Below are 16,862 nucleotides of genomic sequence, written 5' to 3'. Positions count from 1 at the left end.
AGTGTGATGGGCAGAACAGACCAATTACCATTGCTGGAAACTAGGCAGTGTTTTATAATAGAGTGCTGAGCTTTCGTTGCATCTGCTCTCAGAGATACTATTCATAAAGCTAAAGACAACCATACATTTCGAACAGTCCCTTCACCTATTCCAACACCTTCACATCAATGTTCCTGCATTAATGAGTGGGTGAGGCCAGGGGAGTGCGGAGCGGCCGCTGGAGTGGGGAGTGTGGGTGGAACAGGGTGTGCGGATGGAACGGGGAGTGTGGGTGGAGCAGGGAGTGTGGGTGGAGAGGGGAGTGTGGGTGGAGAGGGGAGTGTGGGTGGAGAGGGGTGTGTGGGTGGAGCGGGGAGTGTGGGTGGAGAGGGGAGTGTGGGTGGAGAGGGGAGTGTGGGTGGAGCGGGGTGTGTGGGTGGAGAGGGGAGTGTGGGTGGAGAGGGGAGTGTGGGTGGAGCAGGGAGTGGGGAGTGTGGGTGGAGAGGGGAGTGTGGGTGGAGAGGGGAGTGTGGGTGGAGAGGGGAGTGTGGGTGGACAGGGGAGTGTGGGTGGAGAGGGGAGTGTGGGTGGAGAGGGGAGTGTGGGTGGAGAGGAGTGTGGGTGGAGAGGAGTGTGGGTGGAGAGGAGAGTGTGGGTGAAGTGGGGAGTGGGGAGTGTGGGTGGAGAGGGGAGTGTGGGTGGAGAGGGGAGTGTGGGTGGAGAGGGGAGTGTGGGTGGAGAGGGGAGTGTGGGTGGAGAGGGGAGTGTGGGTGGACAGGGGAGTGTGGGTGGAGAGGGGAGTGTTCGTGGAGAGGGGAGTGTGGGTGGAGAGGGGAGTGTGGGTGGAGCGGGGAGTGTGGGTGGAGAGGGGAGTGTGGGTGGAGCAGGGAGTGGGGAGTGTGGGTGGAGCGGGGTGTGTGGGTGGAGAGGGGAGTGTGGGTGGAGAGGGGAGTGTGGGTGGAGAGGGGAGTGTGGGTGGAGAGGGGAGTGTGGGTGGAGAGGGGAGTGTGGGTGGAGAGGAGTGTGGGTGGAGAGGAGAGTGTGGGTGAAGTGGGGAGTGGGGAGTGTGGGTGGAGAGGGGAGTGTGGGTGGAGAGGGGAGTGTGGGTGGAGAGGGGAGTGTGGGTGGACAGGGGAGTGTGGGTGGAGAGGGGAGTGTGGGTGGAGAGGGGAGTGTGGGTGGAGAGGGGAGTGTGGGTGGAGCAGGGAGTGGGGAGTGTGGGTGGAGAGGGGAGTGTGGGTGGAGCGGGGAAAAGGGGGGAGTGTGGGTGGAGCAGGCAGTGTGGGTGGAGCGGGGCCATAGCAAGCATATGGGCTGATTTGGCGTGGCAAGTGGGATCGTCACCAGGGCGAGTTCAACCATACGATCATACAGCATGTAAACAGGCCCTTCGGCCCAACTTGCCCACACCGACCAACATGCCTCATCTACACTCGTCCCACCTGCCTGCGTTTGACTCATATCCCTCTAAACCTGTCCTATCGAAATACCTGTCCAAGTGTCTCTTAAATGTTATCATAGTACCTGCCTCCACGACCTCCTCCGGCAGCTTGTTCCAGTCACCATCCTTTGTCCATAAAAGGTTGCTCCTCAGGTTCCTGTTAAATATTTCCTCTCCCTCACCTTAAAAGCCCTGGAGGAACTCAACGGGGTCAGACAGCATCTCTGGAGAACATGGATAGGTGATGTTGGGGAGGAGGTGGAGTGTGGTGGTGTGGGGGGAGGGGAGTGTGGTGGTGTGGGGGGAGGGGAGTGTGGTGGTGTGGGGGGAGGTGGAGTGTGGGGGTGGGGGGGGTCAGTGGGGGAGGGGTGGGGGTGGTGTAGAGTGTGGGCGGCGCCAGACCAGGGGAGTGGGCAGGCTGGGGGAGTGAGCACCGCTGGGTCAGTTGGGGGGGGGGTGGTATGGGGTTGGGGGGGGGTGGTATGGGGTTGGGGGGGGGGTGGTATGGGGTTGGGGAGTGGGGTGGGGGTGTGGGAGGGTGGGTGGAGAGGGGAGTGTGGGTGGAGAGGGGAATGTGGGTGAAGAGGGGAGTGTGGGTGGTGCGGGGAGTGTCCGGGTGTGGGGTGGGGTGAGGTTGGGAGGGTGGGTGTGGGGGGGGTGGGATGGGGGTGAGGGTGTGTGGGGGCGGGGGTGTGTGGAGTGGGGTTGTGGGGTGTGGGTTGTGGGGTGTGGGTTGTGGGGGTGTGTGTGTGTGTGGGGTGGTGGGAGTGGGGGTGGGGTGTGTGGAGGGGTGGGGTGTGTGGAGTGTGGGGGTGGGGTGTGTGGGGGGTGGGGTGTGTGGGGGTGGGAGTGGGGTGTGGGGGTCAGTGGGGTGTGTGGAGAGGGGTGGGGTTGTGGGGAGTGGGCGGGCTGGGGGAGTGAGCTGGGTCAGTGGGGTGGGGGTGGGACGGCGCCAGGGGCGGGAGCGGGAGCAGGAGCGGGAGCTGAGCGCTGGGGTGCAGGGAGGGAGGGCGGAGCTGGCGCCGGGACCGCGGACTGGGCGGTGCAGGGGGCGGGGATTGGGATTGGGCTGTGGGACGGGGGACGGGGTCTGGGCGGGGTGGGATAGTGTGTGAGGCGCACTGTGTGTGTGTGTGCGGGTCAGTTTGCAGACATGGTGCTGATGGGCTGGGGATCTGTGCGGCTGCTGGCGCTGCTCCTGCTGCAGGGAGCCGGGCTCCAGGGTCTCTCCCCCGGGCAGCTGCTCCCTCACGGCGAGGGCGCTGGGGACCAGCTGCTGCAGCCCGGAGACGATGTCTCCTCGGAGGCAGTGAGGTTGGCGCAGCCTCTGCATTTATTCGAGAACACAGTGAGGAACTTGTACGTGAGTATCCGGCAGATCGGTCAGCAGGACGACGTGTTGCAGATCTAGTGAGCATCAAGTCTAATGGGGTCTTCATGGGCAGGAGGGGCTTCACCTCTCCTCCGGCATCTGCAGGCAGCGAGGCATTGCAATTTCATTTTACTTTGTTTCGTTCTCAACCGTTACGTTTTGAGCGAGCTTTTCGAAGGCTAAGCAAAGTTATGCACGATTTGTGTTGTTTTCCCTCATTAAAGTCGATGGGGTAAATTTGCTGCCTATCCCTTGCCACATATTCCCGCAATAATCTATTCCAGTGGAGGGGAAAAAATCTAAGTCGATGTGATATTCTGTCACAATGTTAACCACTTTTTTCACCTAGTCACTCAAAAGTTTGATTAACGCCGCCTGTTTCATGGCTTTCCATTAATCGTGGTCGTCTTCTAATCCGAGTTTCATTCTGCATGGGGACAAGTTTGTAAATCTTCAAATTAGAGCCACTTCATTCAGCGATGAAACGAGGAAGCATTTTACCCTCAGCATGGGTGGTGGGGGGGGGGGGTAATCTGAAACTCTTCATCTCGCAGAAGTTCAGACTGCAGGGGGTCAATTGAAACTGTCAAGAACAGTGACTGATGGATTTTTGATAGGTCAGGGTGGAGATGGAAATGTAAGGGTCAATGGGATTAAGATCAGCCATGATCTTGTTAAATGGTGGTGCAGTTCTTGATAAGCTAACTGGTTGTGGGGAGAGCTGATAAAAGTTTATTTTATGAGAGCCATAGATAATGTAGACAAAACCCTTTTTCCAGGGTGGAAAGTCCAAGGGCATATCTCTAAGGTTAGACTGGAATTTGACATTGATCTGCAGGGCAAATGCCTGGAATGTGCTGCCAGGGGTGGTGGCGGAAGCATATATGTTGTGGCAGAGGCTTTTCAATCGACACATAAATATGACACAGCGTGGATCACATGGAGACAGAAGTGATTACTGTAGTTTAATTTGGCATCATGTTCAGCACAGACAATGTGAGCTAAAAGGCCTGTTCCTGTGCTGTACTGTTCTATTAATACACTATCAAAATTCTTACCAGCACTGTTGCTTGGAGGATTGTTAGTGAGGTGCTCACATTACAATTACCTTTTAATCTTTTTTTATCTGATGCTTTATCTTATAACTCAAGGTGAACACAAATGGAATCATAGCTATCAGCAAGCCCCCTAAAGAAGTGGATTATGTCAGCACGTTCCCACCAAGGTTTGGAGCCATTGCACCGTTTCTGGCTGACCTGGACACTTCTGATGGAGTGGGGAAGATCTACTACAGGCAAGACTCTTCTCCACAAATCCTCCAACGTGTGGAATGGATGATAAACCAAGGCTTCAGCAACCTAAACTTCCAACCTGTTAATATTTTCATTGCCACCTGGGAAAACGTGAGTGCCCATAAGAAACATCGGCGAGGAGACCAGCCACTGAATAAGGTAATTATGCTGGGAATAAGGTGATTATTCACTGGAAATTTAAGGTTTGGAAGAGTATTTCACTTTGAAATCATTTATAGTTGAAAACGCTGAAATTTATATTAATAACCTGCTTGGTTTATTCAGTTTAGAAATTATTTTTATTCTAAGGGTCAGCGATTGGAAGGCCATCATCTTTGATGGGATGGATACCAAGGGCATTGTTTCATGCAGTTCCACCTTTAATCTATGTTTATCTTCCTGGCTAACTTCTGCTGTTGATTATTACAGTGGATGCCCGAGGCTAGGGAGGGGACAGTAAAAATATGGACTTGCATTCCCGATGTCTGAAGGAGGGTCTCGGTCCAAAATGTCACCCGTTCCTTCTATCCAGAGATGCTGCCTGTCCCGCTGAGTTACTCCAGCATTTTGTGTCTATCTTCGGTTTAAGCCAGCATTCCTTCTTACCTGATGTAATGAACCGGATTTGATAAGGGAACTCAAGGTAAATGAACCATTAGGAGGTAGTGACCATTAATGATAACTTTTAATCTGCAATTTGAGAGGGAGAAGGTAAAATCAGAAGTATCAGTATTGCAGTTGAACAAAGGGGACTATGGAGGCATGAGGGAGGAGTTCGCCAAAGTTGACTGGAAAGGGACCCTAGCAGGGAAGACGGTGGAACAGCAATGGCTGGAATTTCTGGGAATAATCCAGAAGATGCAGGATCAGTTCATTCCAAAGAGGAGGAAAGATTCTAAGGGGAGTAAGAGGCGACCGTGGCTGACAAGAGAAGTCAAGGACAGTATAAAACTAAAAGAAAAGACGTATAACATAGCAAAGATGAGCGGGAAGCCAGAGGATTGGGAAACTTTTAAAGAACAACAGAAGGTAACTAAAAAAGCAATAGGGGAGAAAAGATGAAGTACGAAGGTAAGCTAGCCAAGAATATAAAGGAGGATAGTAAAAGCTTCTTTAGGTATGTGAAAAGGAAAAGATTAGTTAAGACAAATGTGGGTCCTTTGAAGACAGAAACAGGTGAATTTATTATGGGGAACAAGGAAATGGCAGACAAGTGGAACAGGTACTTTGGTTCTGTCTTCCCTAAGGAAGCCCAACAATCTCCCAGATGCAGTAGGGGACAGAGGAGCTAGGTGACGGAGGAACTGAAGCAGATTCATATTAGTCAGGAAATGGTGTTGGATGGACTGATGGGAATGAAGGCTGATACATCCCCAGGGCCTGATGGTCTGCATACCAAGGTTCACAAGGAGGTGGCTCTAGAAATCGTGGACACATTGGTGATCATTTTCCAATATAGATTCTGGATATGTTCCTTTGGATTGGAGGGTAGCTAATGTTATCCCATTTTTTTATTTTTTTTAAAATTATTTTTTAAATTTTATAATTGATTACAATGCATATAACAACAACAGTAAACCCCATCCCTCCCCTTCCCTACATAATCATGAAAACAAACAAACAAAAACAAACAAATAAATAAATAAAAATATATTTTTTAAAAACATAACTACAATGTAACAAAAAAAGACAAAAGCACAAAAACATGAGGCAAGGTAATTTTCACAAGTCAAATATTTCAGTATTTTCACTGCTGGATTCAAAGAAGGTACAAAAGCATGTGGCATTGAGGGGATAGTTTTACTTGTCCTTAATATGCTGCAGCACTGGGTTCCATATGTTGAAGAACTTTTGAGGGTTGCCAGACAATTCATATCTCAACCTCTCTACGTGTAATATGCCCATTAATTCTCTTAACCAAGTCTCAAACTGAGGAGCAGAGTCTGATTTCCATAGTTTCAAAATACATCTGTTGGCAATTACCATACCATAAACCAAGATTGTGCGAGCATTATGGTCTAGCTTCTCAAGCGTTGTGGAATACCCGAATAGAGCAGTTTCAGGGTCCGGAGTTAAAGTGACGTTTAAAACAGTGGAGTACCATTGAAATAAAAGACACCGAAAGTTGTGAAGTTTTGGACAAGTCCAAAAGTGGTGAGCGAGTGTACCCTCAGCGGTCTTGCATCTATTACACAAAGGTGAGAGATCAGGAAAGATTTTATGCAGCTTAACCTTAGAGTAGTGTAATCTGTGTATAACCTTGAATTGAATCAGTTGTAGCCTAGAATTAATAGAACAGGATTTTATACTTTTCAGTACTTCCTTCCAGACATCGTCATCAATTTCAATGTTAAGGTCTTCTTCCCAGGTTAGTTTTATTTTTAAAGTAGATTTATCTAGTTTGTTTAAAAAGATACCTACAAACGATGAGATTAGGTTCTTTGCTTCCGGGGGACCCAGCAAAATTTTGGACAACAAGTCGTCTTCGGGCAGGGACTCAAAAACCGAATTGTTTTGTCGAACATAATTTCTCAGCTGTAAGTACCTGAAGAATTGAGTTTTGGGCAATGAGAACTTGGATTGTAGCTGATCAAATGATGCAAAGTGTCTATTTATGTAAAGATCTTTTATTGTAACTATCCCTTTACAGCTCCATTCTTTGAATGCTGTGTCTGTAAATGATGGGGGGAAAGCGTGGTTATGCCAGATTGGGGCGTGCATTGACGTATTCGGAAGCTCACAAGCTTTCCTAATTTGGTGCCATATTCTCTGAGCATTGGACAGAGTGAAGTGATCCTCTCTAAGAGAGGTGAGAGATCTGGGTAATGAAAAAAGGAGAGCAGGGAGAGAAGTTTTTGGGGTTAAGCTTTTTTCAATCGCCAGCCAAGGTGGCAGGTCATATCCAACTCCCCGTTCATATGCATACTGCCAGTATACCATGACTCTAACATTGGCCGCCCAATAGTAATATAAAAAGCACGGTAACCCCAGTCCCCCATGTTCCCTCGTTTTTTGAAGATAAGCTTTTGAGATCCTGTGTACTTTATATCCCCAAATAAATGGCATAATGATAGAATCGATTAACTTAAAGTAGGATTTGGGGATAAAAACAGGAACATTCTGAAATAAATACAGAAATCTCGGCAGGGAGACCATCTTTACTGCGTTCACGCGGCCAATCAAGGAAATAGGCAACGTTCTCCATTTCTCTATGTTCTCCTTTAGCTTGTTCAACCTTTCGGTAAAGTTAATTTTAAAAAGGGTCTTGGGGTTTTTAGATATTTTAATGCCCAGATATTTTATACTATCCGGATTTGTTTTAAACTGCATGTTGGCTAAGAATACAGGGTCTAATTCTGCTGTTATCGATATAAGTTCACTCTTCTGCCAGTTTATAGTGTAACCTGAGACCTCGCCAAAGGAATTAATAAGCTGGAATAGGTAAGGAACAGAATGTTCAGGGTCAGATACAAAGATGGCAATATCATCCGCATAAAGCGAAATCTTATGTTCCACCCCACCCAGTATTATCGGTTTTATAAGCGCATGCCCTCTTATGCCGATTGCCAGCGGCTCAATGGCTAACGCAAAGAGGAGCGGCGAGAGGGGGCAGCCCTGTCGCGTACCCCTCTGAAGGGCAAAAGGGGGTGACCTATCCTGGTTTGTGAGTATGGAAGCGGTGGGATGAGCATATATAAGACGTACCCAGGAAATAAAAGAGGCTCCAAGACCAAACTCTTCCAGCACTCTGAGTAAATATCCCCACTCAACCTGATCGAAAGCTTTTTCTGCGTCTAAACACAGAATGGCTTGTTTGGAAGAACTATCGAATTTGTGATACATAATGTTCATTACTCTTCTAACATTAAAGAAAGAGAACCTATTGGGGATGAACCCGGTCTGATCCGTATGGATAATGGATTCTATACACTTATTTAGTCTAGTCGCCATTATTTTAGTAAAAATCTTGAAATCCAAATTAAGCATAGAAATTGGTCGGTATGAGGAGGGATTGGTTTCATCCCTGTCTTGTTTCAATAAGAGAGAAATATTAGCATTGTACAATGACGGTGGGAGCTTTTTCAACTCGATTGAGTGGGAGAGCATCCTGTGCAGAATCGGAGTTACCTGGTCAGCAAACTTCTTATAAAATTCAACTCCAAAACCGTCTGGCCCAGGGCTCTTGCCGTTTTGCAACGACCTAATTGCATCCTTGATTTCTACAGAGGAGGGTTCTGAGTTTAAGGCCTCACAAGAGGCACTATCTAATTTTGGTATGTCCAACTTTTTTAACCATGCATTGATATCACCGTTAGCTTTGGATTTATACAGCTCTTGATAATACTCCTCAAAGCGTTCATTTATTAATTTTGGATCGGTTAAAGCAACACCCTTGCCTGATTTTATTATATGTATGGCCCTACTTGCTTGTTGCCCTCTAAGCTGACGGGCTAACAATGTATGCGGTTTGTCCCCTAATTCAAAATATCGCTGTTTCAGTCGCAGTAGCTGGTCACTGACTTGATTTGTTAGAATCGTGTTATACTCATATTTAAGACTGAGCATATTTTGCAGCGTTTGGGGGTTGTTTGTGCTTCGATACAACGTCTCCATTGGAGAAAGCTCCGAATCAATTTCTTGTAGACGTCTCTCTCTGGATTTCTTTAAAGACGCTTCATACGAAATAATATGACCCCTCATAACTGCCTTGAAAGCTTCCCACAAGGTGGAGTCCGAGACATCAGAAGTGTCATTGGTCTCCAAATATTCTGTAATTTTTTCAGACATGTATTTACAGAAAGTTCCATCATTAAGCAAGGAAAGGCGTAGTCGCCATTTAGCACATCGTTTAGACAGCTTAAAGTCAAAGATAATTGAGGTTGGAGCGTGTTCTGAGATCAAAATGTTATGATATTTGGTATTTATTACATTAGGTATGAGTTTCGAGTCTAATAAAAAATAATCGATACGAGAGTATGAATTGTGCATTTTAGAAAAAAAAGAATATTCTCTGTCTGTGGGATGCTGTATCCTCCAAATGTCAACTAAATTGGTGGAGGAGATGAGATTTTTCAAAACCGTGGATGCATTCGAAGGGCTACACATTTTATTTGATGACCTATCCAGGTGCCAGTCAAGGATTGTGTTATGGTCCCCTGCAACAATCACATTCGTATTAGAAAGGTCAGGTAGCTTATCAAAGATTTTGCGAAAGAAAGCTGCATCATCAATATTCGGACCATAAATGTTAAGCAGTGTTACATGAACAGAGTAAAGGTACCCAGTTACTATGAGAAATCGACCATTCGGGTCACTTACTGTAGAAATATGTCTGAAATCTATGTTTTTCTTAACCATAATTGCCACCCCGCGGGCTTCGCTAGAAAATGTGGATTGAAATATCTGATCTGCCCATCTGCAGCGCAACTGTCTCTGCCCCAATGTTCTAATAATAATATTCATTTATTGTCATTGCAACGAGTACAACGAAATTAAAAAATAGCCAATCCTGACGGTGCGTACAAACATATATGCAATAAATGCAAAAACAAATAAATACATAAATACAATTAAATACAATTATATTAAGTACAAGATTTTTTAACGGTGTTGCCTAGTGCAAAGGTAGAGTTCAGTTCTCGTATGGCCCTGGGGTAAAAACTGTTCTTAAGTCTGTTTGTTCGGGATTTGATCGACCTGAAACGTCGACCAGAGGGCAGATGAACAAACAGACGGTGGCCGGGGTGGGATGGATCTTTTATTATTTTGCCTGCTCTACTGAGGCAGCGTAGTCTGAACAGGTGCTCCAGGGAGGGCAGTGAGCAGCCGATGATCTTCTGGGCCGTCGTGATGACCCTCTGAAGGGCCTTCCTGTCCTTTTCTGAGCAGCTGGCATACCATGTGGTTATACAGTATGCCAGCACACTCTCGATGGAGCAGCGATAGAAGGACAGCATGAGCTTCTCCTGCAGGTTGGTTTTCCTGAGGATCCTCAGGAAGTGGAGTCTCTGCTGTGCCTTCTTTACTGTGGTGATGGTGTTGGTAGACCAGGTAAGATCCTCTGCGATGTGCGTACCCAGGAACCTGAAAGCTGGTACCCTTTCCACACAGACCCCATTGATGTAGAGTGGGTCGTAATCTCCACTGGTTTTTCTAAAGTCAATTATAAGTTCCTTTGTTTTGGAGGAGTTCAGGACCAGATTGTTCACTGAACACCATGCTGCCAGCCTTTGGATTTCATCCCTATAGGCTGTCTCATCTCCTTCTGAGATGAGTCCAACCACAGTCGTGTCATCCGCGAACTTGATGATGGTGTTGGTGGGATGGGTGGGGGCGCAGTCGTGAGTGTAGAGGGAGTAAAGGATGGGGCTCAACACACAGCCCTGTGGTGAGCCGGTGCTCAGTGTAATGGTGGAGGAGAGGTGAGGGCCTATTTTGACGGTCTGGGGGCGGTTGGTCAGGAAGTCCTTGATCCATTGGCAGATGGTTTGGGAAAATCCAAGGTCGGAAAGTTTGGTGACCAGTCTGCTCGGGATGACCGTGTTAAAGGCAGAGCTGAAGTCGAGGAAGAGCATCCTCACATAGCTCCCCTGGTGTTCAAGGTGGGTCAGTGCAGTGTGAAGAGCAGTGTCGATGGCATCCCCTGTAGACCTATTTGCTCTGTAGGCAAACTGGTGTGGGTCGAAGGTGGGTGGGAGGCTGGCTTTGATGTGCTGCAGGACCAGTCTCTCGAAGCACTTTGTGATGACCGGTGTGAGTGCTACCGGACGGTAGTCGTTAAGGCCGCTGATGACAGACTTTTTCGGCAGTGGGATGATTGTGGCGGACTTCAGGCAGGGAGGGATGGTGGATTTTAAAAGGGACAGGTTGAAGATTTTTGTGAAGACCTCAGATAATTGGTCTGCACATTCCCTCAGCACTCTGCCCGTCACACCATCGGGGCCTGCAGCTTTCCTGGGATTCACTGCTCTGAGCACGCGCTTAACATCATACTCCTGCACAGTGAAGGTGTTGCTGTCAGGTGCTGGAGAGGGTGTTATGTCTGCCACTGTAGCTTTCACCTCGAAACGAGCAAAGAAACAGTTAAGTTCCTCTGCCAGCGAGGCGTCGCCGTCGGCAGTCGTGCGGTTGCTGGTCTTGTAGTTGGTGATGTGCTGGATGCCTTGCCACACCCGCCGTGGGTCATTGTTGGAAAAGTGGTCCTCAATCTTCCTCTTGTAGGACGCTTTGGCATCCTTGATGCCTCTCTTCAGGTTGGTTCTAGCAGCACTGTATAGAGCTCTATCACTAGACCTGAAGGCAGTGTTACGGTCCTTGAGGAGAGACCTGACATCCTTTGTCATCCAGGGTTTTTGATTGGGATACAACCGGATGCGTTTGTCGACGGTGACATTGTCAACACAGTTTTTGATGTAGCAAAGTACAGTTGATGTGTACTCCTCCAAGTCATGATCCTCAAATGTGAGTTTCTTGGAGGAACACAAGGTCGGCAGATAAAGACCTAAGATGTGAAAACACCTTAGCTCGTTTAATTGGGTGGCCCATGCCGCGGACATTCCAGCTCACCATGGTAACCCTCCCACGCACATCATCATCCCCAGGTACCATCAGAAGGTGTAAATTGTATTACATAAGCAGCGACATAATAATTTGCCTCAAACAAAAAAACAGGAAGACCACCAACACAAAAACACACACAAAACTCGGACTTTCCCTCCCCCCATCCCCACTCTCCCAAACAAAGTGAGAGAAAATATCCTAACATACTGTAAACGGGGGTTACTTCAACTATCTAGCCTGTTAAGCTCAAAGGCTAACTAAAGGCTAAATTGTGAAACCGCTAGCTAGTTAACTACAAATTCAGTCGGCATCCCCTCCGATGAACAAACAAAATTACGGATCTGTTCAACAAAAAAAACGTTTCCCTTTGAAAAATTAGCAGGAACCCATCCTGTAAAATCATCCTATTCCTGAAACGAATTAAGCACATTAAACAAAGTTAAAGTTAAATCTATTGAGTCCAACGTCTACCTTTCGTGTGAATGACCATGTCCATGGCTCAGAGTTAACTCGTTCGCATGTTAGCCGACGCCCGCCGTCCACTCCGGGCCAGCGGCTTAAACATGGATAGACATGGGAGAGTCAGTGCACTTGGACAAAAGCTTGTATCCTCAGGATTTAAGCTTACTCGACAAGAGGGTGACCATGCCCCCACGTTGAGATTGGCTGAAACAGCTGGTCTGGAGACCAGCTAGTCAGTGTTAGTCTGTTAGCCGACATTAGCCCACCGTTGTCACCGGGCTGGGCGGCAGGTTATCCGCAAATAGTTTGGCCTCCTCCGGGGTGCTAAATATCGACGTGTCGATACCCTGGGTAACCCGGAGGCGAGCAGGGTAGATATATCCGGTTCGCAGGCCTGCCTCTTTGAGCTTCTTCCTCGTGACCTCGAAAAGACGACGTTGTTTCATTATCTCTGCCGGGAGATCAGGAAAAATGTGAATTTGCTTCCCATTGTAGTTCAGCGGGTATTGTTGTTGTGACAGTCGCATTATCCGCTCTTTCTGATGGCCGCTGTGGATCTTAACTATCATGACTCTGGGGCGCGCGAGATCGTTAGCCGGTTGTCCTCCCAGCCTATACGCCCTATCAACTTCTATGGGCATCGAGAAATGTTCTGCCCCCAACAAGTCCCGAATAAAGTTACCAATGAACTCCATGGGGCGGCCGCCTTCAATCTTTTCTGGTAGTCCGACCACTTTTATGTTCTGGCGTCTGGAGCGCGCCTCCAGATCAATAACTTTATCCTGGAGGGCCTTGTTAGCATATTCTAGCCTTAGCCACTGCTGCTCCAACTGAATTAGTCGAGTGTCATGGTCACTGCTCGCATCTTCTACCATAGATATCCGTGCTCCATGTTCAGTCAGAGTGGCTTGGGTAACTTGGAGGGACACCTCCAGGGTATTAAATCGGTCATCCATCTTCTTGCTCATTTCATTTATAGCTGTAAGAATGATGGCTGTTTCAGGAGTTCCTTCTGCCGATAGTGTGATTAGCTCCGGCTCTCCACCACTAGGCCGCTCCTCATCCAGTGACGATGCTGGGTTTTCATTAAATTTCCTGACGGCTGGCTGCTTTCTGGACGACTTCTGCCATTTTTTAAGAAAGGAGGGAGAGAGAAAGCAGGGAATTATAGACTAGTTAGCTTGACATCGGTGGTGGGGAAGACGCTGGAGTCAATTATTAAAGATGTAATAGTGGTGCATTTGGATAGCAGTAACAGGATTGGTCCAAGTCAGCATGGATTTACGAAGGGGAAATCTTGCTTGACTAATCTTCTGGAATTTTTTGAGGATGTAACAAGTAAAAATGGACAAGGGAGAGTCAGTGAATGTAGTGTATCTGGACTTTCAGAAAACCTTTGATGAGATCCCACACAGGAGATTAGTGGGCAAAATTAGAGCGCATGGTATTGGGGGTAGGGTATTGACATGGATAGAAAAATGGTTGGCAGGCAGGAAACAAAGAGTTGGGATTAACGGTCCCTTTCAGAATGGCAGATAGTGACTAGTGGGGTACCTCGAGGCTCGGTGCTGGGACCGCAGCTATTTACAATATATATTAATAATTTGGATGAAGGGATTAAAAGTAACATTAGCAAATTTGCAGATGACAAAGCTGGGTGGCAGTGTGAACTGTGATGAGGGTACAGGGTGACATGGATAGGTTAAGTAAATGGGCAGATGCATGCAAATGCATTATATTGTGGATAAATGTGAGGTATTCCACTTTGGCGGCAGGAACAAGAAGGCATCTGAATGGTGTCAGATTAGGAAAAGGGGAAGTGCAACGAGACCTGGGTGTCCTTGTGCATCAGTCACTGAAAGTAAGCATGCACGTACAGCAGGCAGTGAAGAAAGCTAATGGCATGTTGGCCTCAGGGCCGTGCTAGTGCGGGGCCTGTAGCTGGGGTTGCCAACTTCCTCACTTCCAAATACGGGAACAAGGTGACGTCACCGCCCCGGTCCCACGTGACCTCACCCAGTCAGCGGTCACGTGCTCCAGCTCCACCATTGGCAGCCACCCAGGCCGGGAGTTGGGTTGCTACGCAACCTCCGTTAGGCGGCGCTCGGTCCTACACTGTCTGGAGGTTAGGGTTGCCAACTGTCCCGTATTAGCCGGGACATCCTGTATTTTGGGCTCAATTGGCTTGTCCAATACGGGAACGTTCTTGTCCCGTATTAGGCCCGGGGGGGCGCTGTAGGCCCGGACGCTGTAGGCTCAGACAGTGTAGGTAGGAAAAAACAGCTGTGCATACCTGGTTAAAATCTGTGCATACCTTCCAGAGGTCAGAACAGTGTAGGCCCGGGTGCCGCCTAATGGAAGCTGCATAGCAACCCGTCTCCCGGCCCAGACGGCCATCATTGGTGGAGCGGGAGCACGTGGCCGCTGCCTGGGTGAGGTGATGTGGGGCGTTGACGTCACCTTGTCCCATATTTGAGTAATATAGTTGGCACCCCTACCGAAGGTAGACACAAAATGCTGGAGTAACTCAGCGGGTCAGGCAGCATCTCGGGGAGGAGTGGGTGACGTTTCGGGTCGAGATCCTTCAGAAGGGTCTCGACCCGAAACATCACCCATTTTCTGCTGGACCTCCATAAGGCGGGCGGCGAGGACTTCGCCATGGACGACGAGGGCGACGAAAGTATCCACAAACTGAAAGAGAAGGCAAAGAAGAGGAAGGGGCGAGGATTGGCTCCGAGGAAGGCGCTCGATCCAGGCTGCGAAAAGACTACGACTCCATGGAGCAAGAAGGCGGTGAGCCAGGCCCTCAATGCTCAGTGGAGGGGTGGATCCTGTTTGTGACCGGGGTCCACGAGGAAGCCACCGAGGAGGAAGGACATCCACGACAAGTTTGCCGAGTACGGTGAGATCAAGAACCTGCACCTCAACCTGGACCGGCACATCGGCTACCTCAAGGGCGACGCTCTGGTGGAGTACGAGACCTAGGCTACAAGGAGGCGCAGGTGGCCATAGAGGGTTTGAACGGGTCAGAGCTGGCCGGGCAGCCCATCAGCGTGGACTGGGGCTTCATCAGGGACCGCAGGAGAAGCCGGAGCCCGGACCAGAAGAGTCACTGAGCCGTGACGGAGTGCGGAGCGACCGGTGGGACAGAGCAGCCGGCACAGCGCTGGGGACCGAAACACGCCCGCAGATCGCCGTTCCGAAACCAGGCCGTGCGTTACAGGGGCCATTTAATCTCAGTCGGGACTGTCGTGGGGCTGGGGAGAGGGCGGGGATGGAAGGGTAAGGTTGGCTTGTGCAAAACAACACTCAGAAATAAAGTATTTTCGTTTTTTTTTTAAAATCTTCAGTCTGAATTAGCATTTAGTGCGGGGCCCTCGAAAATGCGGGGCCCGTAGCATATGCTACTTTTGCTACAAGGTTAATCCGGCACTGGTTAGCCTTCATAACGAGAGGATTTGAGTATAGGAGCAAAGGGGTCCTTCTGCAGTTGTACAGGGCCCTGGTGAGACCACATCTGGAGTACTGTGTGCGGTTTTGGTCTCTTAATTTGAGGAAGGACATTTTTGCTATTGAGGGAGTGCAGCGTAGGTTTACTAGGTTAATTCCTGGGTTGGCGGGACTGTCATATGATGAAAGAATGGAATGATTGTGCTTGTATTCACTGGAATTTAGAAGGATGAGAGGGGATCTAATGGAAACATATAAAATTATTAAGGGATTGGACACACTAGATGCAGAAAACATGTTCCTGATGTTGGGGGAGTCCAGAACCAGGGACCACAGTTTAAGAATAAGGGGTAGGCCAATTAGAACTGAGAGTTGTGAATTTGTGGAATTCTCTGCCTGAGAAGGCAGTGGAGGCCGATTCACTGGATGCATCAAAAGAGAGTTAAATCGAGCTGTTAGGGCGGAATCAAGGGATATGGGGAGAAGGCAGGAACGGGGTACTAATTGGATGATCAGCCATGATCACATTGAATGGCGATGCTGGCTCGAAGGGCCAAATGGCCTCCTCATGCACCTATTGTCTATGTATCTACGTATTACTCTCCGTTGACTCCTGCAGGTTATCCATTGTAGATGTGCAATGCAAGGTCACTGTCAGGATTTATTGAGTCCTCTTGCCCAACTAAGTAGCCTTGGACTTTGGCAAAGCATGCATCAGGTGGTATAAAGCCAGACTTGCTCATGAGAGAGCTGTGTAAAGTCCACTCTTTCAGAAGGAGGAACAAGATGACGGGTAAAGACCTGACGATGCAGGTTTTGAGTGAGACTAATCTACTGGTGCTGGAGAAGACACAACTCCTTCACTTGTCTGTTTAGGTGGGCCACTTTATTTGCATGAGAAAACATTCAGATTTGGTGATTTTAAGGTGCGGGGAAGAGGTAAATGTTGGTTCACTCCAGCTGAATACTTAGACTGGCTCTGGATTAAATGAAATGTATTTTGTATCGAATATCCAGGCCATGAACTGCACTACCCTGGTACATTTTCTTGAACATGTCTCCTTTGATCTGTCCTTTTCACACCTGAAACTCGCAGTTCACACTTACATTTTCTTTGTACCCTTCCATATCTCTAGTTTCCCTCTCCCCTGAGTCTGTCTGAAAAAGGGTCTCGACCCGAAACATCACCCATTCCTTCTCTCCAGAGATGTTGCCTGTCCCACTGAGTTACTCCAGCATTTTGCAGACCACCCAACCCTTCCGAATTTGGCGGAAAGTTTCCTCTTTCTTATTTCATTTCCGCCAT

At 48.5% G+C, this 16,862-nt stretch overlaps 1 protein-coding gene across 1 annotated transcript in view; it reads left to right on the top strand.

Annotated features, from left to right (window-relative positions):
* Positions 1 to 2,573: 2,573 nt before the first annotated feature.
* The window catches only part of nid1a (nidogen 1a), a 96,138-nt gene continuing 81,849 nt past the window's right edge, over positions 2,574 to 16,862 (top strand). Inside the window, exons 1-2 of the mRNA XM_078399125.1 lie at positions 2,574 to 2,783; positions 3,944 to 4,243. Coding sequence (XP_078255251.1) covers positions 2,574 to 2,783; positions 3,944 to 4,243 — 510 coding nt within the window. The remainder of the gene's footprint in view (positions 2,784 to 3,943; positions 4,244 to 16,862) is intronic.

This window comes from Rhinoraja longicauda, chromosome 5 (genome assembly GCF_053455715.1).
Source record: "Rhinoraja longicauda isolate Sanriku21f chromosome 5, sRhiLon1.1, whole genome shotgun sequence".
Classification (NCBI taxonomy): domain Eukaryota; kingdom Metazoa; phylum Chordata; class Chondrichthyes; order Rajiformes; family Arhynchobatidae; genus Rhinoraja; species Rhinoraja longicauda.
Note: the sequence above shows the minus strand (reverse complement) of the source record. Positions and strands in the feature narration are given on the sequence as shown.